The sequence below is a fragment of the Gadus chalcogrammus genome, chromosome 13 (genome assembly GCF_026213295.1).
Source record: "Gadus chalcogrammus isolate NIFS_2021 chromosome 13, NIFS_Gcha_1.0, whole genome shotgun sequence".
Classification (NCBI taxonomy): domain Eukaryota; kingdom Metazoa; phylum Chordata; class Actinopteri; order Gadiformes; family Gadidae; genus Gadus; species Gadus chalcogrammus.
This window is the reverse complement of record NC_079424.1, coordinates 10,896,161-10,908,660: the sequence shown is the minus strand read 5'-3', so window position 1 is coordinate 10,908,660 and position 12,500 is coordinate 10,896,161. Positions and strand designations below refer to the sequence as shown.

Genomic DNA, 12,500 nt, shown 5'->3' with positions numbered 1-12,500 from the left:
CACGAACACCACCCACACCACCTGAAAACCACCCAACAATACCACCACCCACACTGTAGGATCAGGACACCACCCGAACACCAACCGACACGAACACCACCAACCTAAACACCACCCACACTGCAGGAATCAAGCTGTTCTGTCTTCCTAAAACATGATGTCCAAACAGCTTCCTGACACTCGGTGAATGCTGTTCAGAGGACAGGAGGCATAAGTAATGAGTCGGTGTGTTCCCGTCCTCAGACGCGTGCTGCACGGTGGAGGACGTCCAGGACATCGCTCACGTCCCGGCCCTCAGCAACAAGAACGCCCCCTGGGACCACTGCGGACATCTGAGCTCCACGTACGGACAAAAAAAAACTTAAATATCACAAAGTACATTATTATTAATCGAATTGAATTGGTGTGAATAGAGACTTATTATATGATATATGATATTATATGATTGACTTGGAAGGTGGTGTCCTCCTCACATTGTTAATATCCAGTGCTTACAGTATGGACTGTTTCCTGCTTAAAACATGGCAGCTACTGTTCTATGCTAATGCTAGCATCCAGAGTCATTGTGATGAGAGAGAAAACGCTAATCTGGGCTTAAAGGTGTCGAATGTTTAACGTTATCACGCTATCGTTATTATAACACAAAACCAATTCGTGCCCTCAAATCCACGTGGGGAAGCCCCGTTCCCCCGCCGTCGTTCACCCCCCTCTCCCCCGCCCCCCGAAGGTGTGAGGTGTTCCTGAAGCGGGTCTCCTGTTTCTACCGCTGCTCGCCGGACGCCGCCCGCTGGCCACACCCCCGCCGGCGCTCCTACATCCAGGCCGTCCCGCTCTGCCACAGCTTCTGCCGCGACTGGTGAGTGCCACCCCCACCTCCATCACCCCCACCTCCGTCAATACTCAACCCACCTCAAGCCCCAACCCTACCACCCCCACCACCACCTCCACCCCCACCTCCACCACCACCATCACCACCACCTCTACACCCCCATCACCACCCCAACCACGACAACCACCCCCACCTCCATCACCTCCACCTCCGTCATTACTAAACCCACCGCAAGCCCCAACCCTACCGCCCCCACCACCACCTCCACCACCACCATCACCACCACCTCTACACCCCCATCACCACCCCAACCACGACAACCGCCCCCACTTCCACCACTATCACATACACCTCCACCTCCGCCATCACCAACACCTCTACACCCCCATCACTACCACCACCATCACCACCACCAACTCCACCTCCACCTCCACCTCCACCTCCACCCCTATCAGCACCACTACGGATGAGCCTTCAAAACCCGGGCGGTTCTATTCTGTTCTGCTCGCAGGTTCGATGCCTGCAGGATGGACCTGACCTGCGCCCGCAACTGGGCCCGGGACCCCCGCGGCCACAACTGCACGGGGACCTGCGTCCAGTACCAGCAGGTAGGCTGAGGGCCCCCCCAGGGAGGCTGAGGGCCCCCCCCCCCCCGGTGCCCCCATACCCCCCAGGTAGGCTGAGGTACACCTCAGACCAGGAGAGGAGTCTCAACAGGAGTCCTCCAGGGCTCACTGAAATCGTCCAATCACATGTCCCGAACCCGCCTTTGTCAATAATCCAATCACATGGCCGAAATTGCATACAGTTACCCGAGGTTCCCCTTCGACCCCTCATGCCGACGTTCCGACACGCAAGCTTCCTGTGCTGCTCTGCGCTCCGGAAAATCCGGAACATACCCTTTGTAGGACGCACTGATGTCACCTCAGTCTGAAGCCGCTGCAGCGAGCGCTTTAGCACTGCTTCTATCACTCACTACGGCTATCGGGACCGTGGGTAAAACGGTGATTAGGACATCTGGACGTCTAGGAATCAATCCATATCCTATCAGCATAGGATTACATTTACATTTACATTCAGGGTGATTAGCAGACGCATTTATCCGCATACAAAAAAAAATGGCTAGGATAAGAAGCTACACAATGCACTATATAACTAAGTACTATGTACGACATACAATAAGTATGTACATTAAATGCCAGGACGTACAACACACAATAAGTGCGTAGGAGGGGGGGGGAGGGGGGGGCTTATTGACAGGATGACTATTGGAATGCGGCCCGCTGGTCTAACAGTACCACTGAAGCTGTCTGCTGTTGTTCTGTCTCCGATTCGCTGCAGGCGGTCTCCGACGGCCCCTTTGCGCTCAGGAATTTAGCGCGCATGCTACTTAGCTCAGCGGGTAGCTTATAGTTTTAAGAAAAAAATCCTCTTTGTCAATAAGCACTCATACCACCTGTCAACACACACGCTGTAGACAGGACAGGGATTGGAGTGTGTGGGTGTCAATGATTCTCTCTTACATCGCGCAACAGGTTTGTTTGATTAATACACACATTTTGATTTTTTTTTGATTTTTTGACGATTGAATTTGTCGAAGCTAAGGATTCGGTCCCCAACTAGTAGAACAAGGCACTAATACAGCCAGGGTTACAAGTTGGATTCCCTGAGTATCTCAGCTGGTAGGCATTAATACTGCCAGAGTTTGGGGCTCGATTCCCTGTCTTACTCAACCGGTAGAGCAAGGCATTAAATAGTGTAAGGATGAGGGGGTGATACCCTGTGGAGCTCAAAGGGGCGATGGAGCAACGAATGAACAAGGTTAAGGGTTCCATTCCCGCTGGGGCCGGCCTTGCTACGGGGTGACTGCCTTCAGGGGATTGAGCTGTGTTTTGTTAGAGGTCCGTCTGAGAAGGCGCAGGTGCGGACTGAAGGGCTAATGTGCTGGAGGTCAGAGGAGAGGAGGGAAATAAATATAAAAAAGGTTAAATCTAAAACAGGCAGAGGGTTTAAGGGCAGGGCCGCAGTCGCAACACACAACCACACACACACACAACCACACGCACAGTGCCGGAACACATCGAACCACACACATTACTTCTCATTTTTTATTTCTCTCTTTTATATCTTTCTCTTTCTGGGATAAAATCACACACACACACACACACACACACACACACACACACACACACACACACACACAGGCTGTGTCAGTAGGAAAGGCTTATTGGATATGAAGGACACTGTGTGAGTTTCCATCTAAAATGTGTTTCTTCTTCTGATGGCAGTAGCAGAAGCTCAGGCAGTAGCAGTAGCTTAGCCGTAGCGGTAGCAGCAGGCTAACTTGGAGGTGACAGGGTGTTTGCCCTGCCCGGGGCGAGCCCCTAGCATGGTGTACGTAGTCCACTGCTAACTGCTCAGAGTCTATATTAAGAGAGGGACGGATGGTGGATGGGGAGGATGTTATGGATGTCAATGCACATTAGAGAAAGATATTAAACAGACATGTTGACAAGCACACTCGTGCACACGCACGTGCACACTCATGTACACACACTCTCATGTGCACACTCATGCACACACTCGTCATCCATCCAAGGAGTGGGATGCAAATATACGCTCTCAGCCTACTTATCCCATCTTATTTCTGTCTAATCTCTTTCTTTCTTCCTCCTCTCTTTCTCCCTCCCTCGCTCTCTCCTCCCTTCTCAATCTGAGTCTTCCTTTGTCCTCCCGTCTCTCTCTCTCTCTCTCTCTCTCTCCTCTCTCTCTCTCTCTCTCTCTCCTCTCTCTCTCTCTCTCTCTCTCTCTCTCCATGCCAACCACACTGCCTGCAACCTGATTAGAATCCTAAGGAAAAGCTAGTGTCACGTGACTTGAGCTCCTGATATAATTATGCATATAGTCACACGGGTTATACTTCTAGACATGTTGTTCTACGTAAAGCTATAAAGGGTTCTAGTCGTATAGTCCGACCTAATAAGATGCAGTGGGTTCTTCCACCTGGGCTTCACTAACAGAACGGTTTAAAACGGATCAATACATTGCGGTATGATGCATTGATCCATCAATATGAGGATTTATGCCGGGATGCTGTGCTCGTCTGTACGGTCTCATCCTCTCTCATCCTCCTGACCATATGGTGTGTGTGTACCGAGCAGAGGAGCAATACTCTGATGTAGGACCGCGCCGGTGGGTTTAATATCCGCCAGGCTGGTCCTCTATCTCAGGAGATACGCGCCCTCGTGTTCCCGCTCTGCTCGTTACAGATGTCCGCATCTCTCCTCTAACATCTGGCTTTAAAACGAGTCCTTTATCGGTGCAAAAGACACAAGTGAGATCTAATTCGTAATCGCGCAGCATACACTAGTTAGGAATCGTAATATCAAACGTACAAAGTGAGTCCAGTCTTGTTTTGTTGTTGTGCAGATAGGTACAGTAGGTACAGTAGATGCAACCTCTAATAAAAAAAACTATAGTTTATTACCAAGTAAGTTTCGACCATCAGTGACACAACAATGTCACTGCATTACCATGGCTACGCCTTGGGTCTCTGCGTTACCATGGCTACGCCATAGCCTTGGTGCACCTCTCCAAAAGGAATACCGTAAAGACATGCTCCAGCATAGAGAAACGCTTCTCCACACAATAGAACAGAACCAGCCCTGGACTTTGACCTTCCTGTTAAAACAGGAGGTTCAGCAGGGGAGGGGTTAACTCTGGGACCTCTCAGCACAGCATTGATCCACCTACACCAAGATAACCCAACTGGTGACAATAAGCTCTGACAGGAAATGACACCACGTTTGCCGCGGGTGTGTGGTGTGTGTGTCCTTGCATGATTGTGTGTGTGTGTGTGTGTGCAAGGCCGCCTTAATGCACGGGCTTACCTGGGCTGAAGCCTGGGGGCCTACGACAATCAGGGGCCTATCATGAGCTGCAGTATTACATTTATATATTTATTTTATTTATTTATTTTAATACTGGCTCATGATAGACCCCCCGATCGGCGTAGGCCTAAAACAATGTGATTTTTTGTTTGGGGCCTACAATGATCAAATGCCTATCATGAGCCAAGAAAATAAAAATAAAAATTGCATTGCTTTGTAATTTGTCGAATTCTCTGTCCATCACTTGATATGAATTTTTTGTGGCTTCTGAATGGCCCAATTTACCAGTGACCTACGTGGGCACCATGACATAACAGCCTATCACAAAATGTAGAAGAATGTTTTGGCTTGTGACTCAAATCGATTGAAATGAGAGGCGTGAAGGTTGTCGTGGCTAGTTGACAAAATGTCGGAAAAGAAAAAGTTTGAGAGTGGCGCGCAAAAGCGCAGACTGCGGGGGAAGGAGATTCGGGATAAAGAATTACCGAAAAAGATCCTGAAGCTGACTGTTTTTTTTTAAACCTTCAAATGAAGAAGCCAAGTCAACATCAACGAGTGGCAACGTTGTGGCGATCGCCAGCGGCGACGCCGGTGACGGAGCCCCGCTAAGGCCCAAGAGGAGGCTCTTACTTGTTATTATGCTGTTATCAGGCGTGTGTGTGTTTCTGCAGACGTCAGATCTGCAGAATTTTCTTTTGATAACATGGAGTTATATCAAACTTTCATGGAACATGGTTTTATAATCATGTTCAATAATGGTTTTATTGTCTATCCTTAAATTATTTGGTCATCTATAATCTACTAAATACATATTGTGCTGTTATGTGGCTCAGAGAGGGTCACTAATACGTTTTGCACTCTAGACACATGGTATTTACATATTTTCAGTGTAAGACCCCCTCTCAGGGGGCCTACGTGTGTGTGTGTGTGTATGTGTGTGTGTGTGTGTGTGTGTGTGTGTGTGTGTGTGTGTGTGTGTGTGTGTGTGTGTGTGTGTGTGTGTGTGTGTGTGTGTGTGTGTGTGTGTATGTTCACATGTATATGCCAATGCGTATGTGTTGTGCGTGCATGTGTGTGTGTGTGTTTGTGTATGCGCGTGTGTGCGTTTCTACTGCAATTGCAGGAGGTTAGCAGGAGGCTGGTCGGAGTTAAATGAGCTGCAGAAGCAACGAAGCTTAAAGTGTTATGATGAGAGAGAGAGAGAGAAGAGAGAGAGAGAGAGAGAGAGAGGAGAGAGAGAGAGAGAGAGAGAGAGAGAGAGAGAGAGAGAGAGAGAGAGAGAGAGAGAGAGAGAGAGAGAGTGAGATGAGAGAGAGAGAGAGAGAGATGAGAGAGAGAGAGAGAGAGAGGGGGGGGGGGGGGGGGAAGGGAGGGAGGGAGGGAGAGGGAGAGAGAGATGTAGGGGGAAGATAGAGTTACAGAAAGAGACGCAAAAAGAAAGAAACCCACACAGGATCAGTACATAAGGAGGAGGAGGAGGATTTTGAAGTGTATTTCAAGCTGCTTCAATAATGACCTTGCACAATGTGGATAAAAATGCATTTTGCATAATCCCCGCGACTGAGTTGTTTTATGAGGTGGAGTGGCTGGGGAGGCTCTACCGTGCTACGTAGCATCCCTGCTAATCTACACACACTCTTGATTAAAGAGCAGGCTTCAGAAGACAGCTCAGAAACAGAGGGCAGCAGCAGCACTGTGACACACGTCCTCCTCACTAGCAACCTACCAGCCTGGTGATCAGCCGTGAATCGAACTAGCAGCCTTCCAGTAACCGGCATGTGGCTTAGGAGGCAGAGCGGGTTGGCTGGTAACCAGAAGGTTGCTAGTTCGATCCCCGGCTAAAAGCCGTGTCCCTGAGCAAGAAGCCTCACCCTAACTGAGTTGGCTGTCCTCTTGCATGGTTGAATGCATGCATGAATGGGTGAATGTTAGGCAGTATCGTGAAGCGCTTTTAGGGGCCACTGGTTAGAAAAGTGCTGTATGAATGTAGTCTGTTTACCGACCACACAATGCTCAGGGAGGATTATGGAGGAGGAGGTCGTTGAGCTGGAGAGGGTTTAGAGCTCTGTGTGGACCCCTGTGGTATCCAGGTACGAACCCTCCTGTAGAAAAGGGGGTCTACAGTCAGGCGGTCTCAGGGTGGGTCGGTGGAGCACCATGAGGTCTGTCTCTGAGCAAGGGATTCCTGCAAATAGCCACAACCTAACATTGTCCAAAAACCTCCAGATCAAATCGCAAAGTGAAAGGTCTCGTTCTCTTGCTGAAATCTGTGGAAGGTAAATCAAAACGCACATCCTTATTCGATCTGATATCTGCGTTGTTTGCCCCTCCTTCCTCGTGGTGTTATGGTTGTAGGGTTGTTATTCTGTGTTTATATTCTGCGTGCTCCGCGTTCGTACTCTCTCCTACCGGGTTCGAGGCCAGACTGACCTGCAGAGATCGGGATGTTCTAACGAGGCTGATGACCTCGCTCCACTACGGCAAAGGACACAATAACAATGAGTGTATCTGCGTGCGTGTGTGTGTGTGTGTGTGTATGTGTGTGCATGTCTCTGTGTCTGTTTCTGTTTTTATGCGTGTGTGTGTGTCTGTTTGTTTGCGTGTGCGTGTGTGTGTGTGTTTGTGTGTCTGCGTGCATGCCCGCATGTGGGTGTGTGCGTGTGTACGTGCGTTTGTGCGTGCGTGTGTGTGTGTTCGTGTGTCTGTGCATGTGAACGTGCATGCGTGTGTGTGTGTGTCTGCGTCTGTGCGTCTGCGTGCGCGCGTGTGTGTGTGTGTGTGTGTCTGTGTGCGTGTGCGTGTCCGATGTGTCTGTGTGTGTGTGTGTAGATGTACCAGCACGGCCGGGACCTGTGCGAGAGCCTGTGGGGCGACGCCTTCATGACGGTGGAGGACCAGGTGGAGGAGGAGGAGGGGGGGCACCACGACGGAGTCCATGGCAACGACGGTCCCCCCGGCGACGGTCACCCCGGCGACAGCTCCCGTCCGTGCGGCTGTCTGACCCTCAGCTCGTCGGACCGCGACGTGATGGCGGCACTGCGGGCGCAGAGCGTGGACCCCGAGGAGCTCGACACCACCAAGTCCGGCCTGCCCCAGTACCGCGCCCCCTGCCAGGCCCCGCCCCCCCGGCCCACGCCACGCCCCCCGCCACCAGGAAGGCGGGGAAGGGAGGGCGGGCGAAGGCGGCGCTACGGAAACGCTCGGTGGCGGTGGAGGATGCGGAGGGGAGCGGGAGCGGCATGTAGGCGCTATAGATCTACACTCTCTATCTGTCTCTAGATCTATAGATCTAGAGACAGATAGAGGGTAGAAATCTAGAATTATAAATCTAGATCTCTACCCTCTAGCTGTCTCTAGATCGATACATCTAGATCTCTACCCTCTATCTGTCTCTAGATCTATAGATCTATATCTATCGCTATAGGACTATATCTATCTATATAGATCTATATCAATCTATAGATCTATTTTGATTTGCGTCTAGATCTCTATAGATCTAGATCTATCTCTATAGGACTATATCTATCTATGTAGATCTAGATCAATCTATAGATCTATTTAGATTTACATCTATCTATAGAACTCTATAGATCTATATCTATCTCTATAGATCTATATCAATCTATAGATCTATTTCGATTTACGTCTATCTATAGATCTCTTTAGATCTAGATCTATCTGTTAGATTACTATAGATCTATTAAGATTTCCATCTATCTCTAGATCTCTATAGATCTATGTCTCTATATATATATGAATATCAATCTATAGATCTCTATAGATATTTATATATCTATCTTTATAGATGTATATCAATCTATAGATCTATATAGATGTATATCAATCCGTGGCTCCTGTTCAGTTGGTAACCTAACCGGGCCTCTTGCTAACCTTACCTCGTATACAGACAAACATTTAGATAAACACAACGATAGAAATGCATTTAGACTGATACATATTATAGATAGGTACGCTTCAATAGAAGTACATTCAGATAGATACACATTGAAAAATACATAGGGATAGAAAAATATTTAGATGAACACAAAGACAGATAAACATAAATATAGATAAAGATATAGATAAACGCTCATCCTTAACCATCCGTTGGTAATATATGTCTATCTGTTCAATGGGTTGAGTCTGTGTAGATATCTCTGGTTAACTGTAGTCACCTCCAAGTTAAAGCTCATCCATGCTAATGTCGACATAGTAAAAATTAGCTATTTAAGGTATTCAACTCAATGTTAACTAGTTTCACTAAGTCCAGTAGTCTAACAGCATATGGTTCTGTGAGTCTGCATTTGTATTGATTCGAACAGTTGGGTTTGTTTGACAATGTGTGTGTTAAATGCCTTTTACATTATCTGTAAAAAGAATAAAAGAAAGACTGTTAACCGTTTCTGCATGATAATTCTGTTCAAATACATTATATTGCGTGTTTTACGACATAATATTCAATCCATCATGTCGTGATCAGTGTTGCCACAGTTACCCTCATCGTCATCCGCTTATCCGGGGTCGGGTCGCGGGGGGAGCAGCTCAAGCAGGGGGCCCCAGACTTCCCTTTCCCGGGCCACATTGACCAGCTCTGACGGGGGGATCCCGAGGCGTTCCCAGGCCAGTGTTGAGATATAATCTCTCCACCTAGTCCTGGGTCTTCCCCGAGGTCTCCTCCCCACTGGACGTGCCTGAAACACCTCCCAAGGAAGGCGCCCAGTGGGCTTCCTTACCAGATGCCCGAACCACCTCAGCTGACTCCTTTCTAAGTAAAGGAGCAGCGGCTCTAATCCGAGTTCCTCACGGATGGCTGAGCTTCTCACCCTATCCCTAAGGGAGACGCCAGCCACCCTTCTGAGAAAACTCATCTCGGCCGCTTGTACCCGCGATCTCGTCCTTTCGGTCATCACCCAGCCCTCATGACCATAGGTGAGGATAGGAACGAAGATCGACCGGTAGATCGAGAGCTTTGCCTTGCGGCTCAGCTCTCTTTTCGTTACAACGGTGCGGTAAAGCGAACGCAATACCGCCCCCGCTGCTCCGATTCTCCGGCCAATCTCACGCTCCATAGTACCCTCACTCGCGAACAAGACCCCGAGGTACTTGAACTCCTTCACTTGGGCTAAGGACTCATTTCCTACCCGGAGTAAGCAATCCACCGGTTTCCTGCTAAGAGTCATGGCCTCAGATTTAGCGGTGCTGATCCTCATCCCAGCCGCTTCACACTCGGCCGCCAGCCGATCCAGTGAGTGCTGAAGGTCACAGGCCGATGATCCAATGAGGATCACATCATCTGCAAAAAGCAGTGACGAGATCCTCAGACCACCGAACTGCAATCCCTCCCCACCACGACTACGCCTCGATATCCCGTCCATGTATATCACAAACAGGATTGGTGACAAGGCGCAGCCCTGGCGGAGACCAGCACCCACTGAGAACGAAACTGACTGGCTGCCGAGAACACGAACACGGCTCTCGCTTTGGGAGTACAAAGATTGGATGGCCCTGAGGATAGACCCCCTTACCCCATACTCCCGCAGCACCTCCCACAGTTTCTCCCGGGGGACCCGGTCATACGCCTTCTCCAGATCCACAAAACACATGTAGACCGGATGGGCATACTCCCAGGCCCCCTCCAGGATCCTTGCGAGAGTGAAGAGCTGGTCCGTAGTTCCACGTCCGGGGCGAAAACCGCATTGTTCCTCTTCAATCTGAGGTTCGACGATCGGCCGAACCCTCCTTTCCAGCACCTTGGAGTAGACTTTACCAGGGAGGCTGAGAAGTGTGATACCCCGGTAATTGGCACACACTCTCTGGTCCCCCTTTTTGAACAGGGGAACCACCACCCGGTTTGCCACTCCTTTGGCACTGTACTGTGTATGTATATCTGGAGTTCGTGACAAAAATAATTTCCCTCTGGGATTATTAAAGTATTTATCTATCTATCTATCTATCTATCTATCTATCTATCTATCTATCTATCTACCCGACTCCCACGCGATGTTGAATAGGCGTGTCAACCATGACAGCCCCTCAACACCCAGAGCCTTTAGCATTTCTGGCTGGATCTCATCAATCCCTGGGGCTTTGCCACTGCGGAGATGTTTGACTACCTCAGTGACCTCCACCAGGGAAATTGACGACGAAACACCATCAACCTCGAGCTCTGCCTCCAACATAGAGGGCGTGTTCAGGATTCAGGAGTTCCTCAAAGTGTTCCTTCCAACGTCCGACGACCTCCTCAGTTGAGGTCAACAGAGTCCCATCCTTACTGTACACAGCTTGGATGGTTCCCCGTTTCCCCCTCCTGAGGTGCCGGATAGTCTTCCAGAAACACTTGTGCCGACCGAAAGTCCTTCTCCATGGCCTCTCCGAACTTCTCCCACACCCGCTGCTTAGCCTCCGACACGGCAGCCGCTGCAGCCCTTCGAGCCTGTCGGTACCCTGCAACCGAGTCAGGAGTCCTCCAGGATATCATATCCCGGAAGGCCTCCTTCTTCAATCGGACGGCTTCCCTGACCACCAGTGTCCACCACGGTGTCCGAGGGTTACCGCCCCTTGAGGAGCCTAAGACCCTGAGGCCACAGCTAACCACCGCAGCTTCAGCAATGGAGGCTTTGAACACCGCCCACTCCGGCTCAATGCCCCCAACCTCCACAGGAATGCCAGAAAAGCTCCGCCGGAGGTGTGAGTTGAAGATACCTAGGACGGGGGCCTCCTCCAGACGTTCCCAGTTCACCCGCACTACTCGTTTGGGCTTACCAGGTCTATCCGGAAATTTCCCCCATTCCCTGATCCAACTCACAACCAGATGGTGGTCGGTTGACAGTTCCGCCCCTCTCTTTACCCGAGTGTCCAAAACATGCGGCCTCAGATCAGATGACACGATCACGAAATCGATCATCGATCTTCGGCCTAGGGTACTCTGGTACCAGGTACACTTATGAGCACCCTTATGTTCGAACATGGTGTTTGTTATGGATAATCCATGACTAGCACAGAAATCCAATAACAAACGACCGCTCGGGTTTAGATCAGGGAGGCCGTTCCTCCCCACCACGCCTCTCCAGGTGTCTCCATCGTTGCCCACGTGGGCGTTGAAGTCTCCCAGCAGAACTACGGAGTCCCCTACTGGAGCCCCATACAGGACTCCATTCAGGGTCTCCAAGAAGGCCGAGTACTCTGAGCTGCTGTTTGGTGCATACGCACAAACAACAGTCAGAGTTTTCCCCCCTACAACCCTTAGGCGCAGGGAGGCGACCCTCTCGTCTACCGGGGTAAACTCCAAAACCGCGGCGCTCAGCCGGGGATTTATGAGTATCCCCACACCCGCCCGGCGCCTCACGCCCTCGGCAACTCCGGAGAAGAATAGAGTCCAACCCTTATCCAGGAGTACGGTACCAGAGCTGAGACTGTGCGTGGAGGTAAGCCCCACCAGATCTAACTGATAGCGCTCCACCTCCCTCACAAGCTCCGGTTCCTTTCCCCACAGCGAGGTGACGTTCCACGTCCCCAGAGCCAGCTTCTGCCGCCCGGGTCTGGTCCGTCGAAGCCACAGTTACCTTGAACAATTAATCAGATTACTGATTACTAGTTACTCCTTAAAATGGTAACTTAGTTACTTTACTCATTACCCCCCCCCCCCCCCCCCCCCACTGTCAACAATTGCTTCCCCCCCTGTCAACAATTGTTCTCCCCCGGTCAACAACTGGTCTTCCACCCCGGTCAACAATTCTGCGCAGGGGGCTGGTAGGGGGGATTCGGGGGGGGCCATGAGTACC

The 12,500-nt window shown here is 50.2% G+C and overlaps 1 protein-coding gene across 1 annotated transcript in view; it reads left to right on the top strand.

Annotated features, from left to right (window-relative positions):
• The window catches only part of LOC130402488 (riboflavin-binding protein-like), a 9,302-nt gene extending 1,324 nt beyond the window's left edge, over positions 1-7,978 (top strand). Inside the window, 5 exon segments of the mRNA XM_056606673.1 lie at positions 244-343; positions 728-856; positions 1,341-1,437; positions 7,549-7,884; positions 7,887-7,978. Of these exon segments, the coding sequence (XP_056462648.1) occupies positions 244-343; positions 728-856; positions 1,341-1,437; positions 7,549-7,884; positions 7,887-7,964 (740 nt within the window). The 3' untranslated portion in view covers positions 7,965-7,978.
• Positions 7,979-12,500: the final 4,522 nt, after the last annotated feature.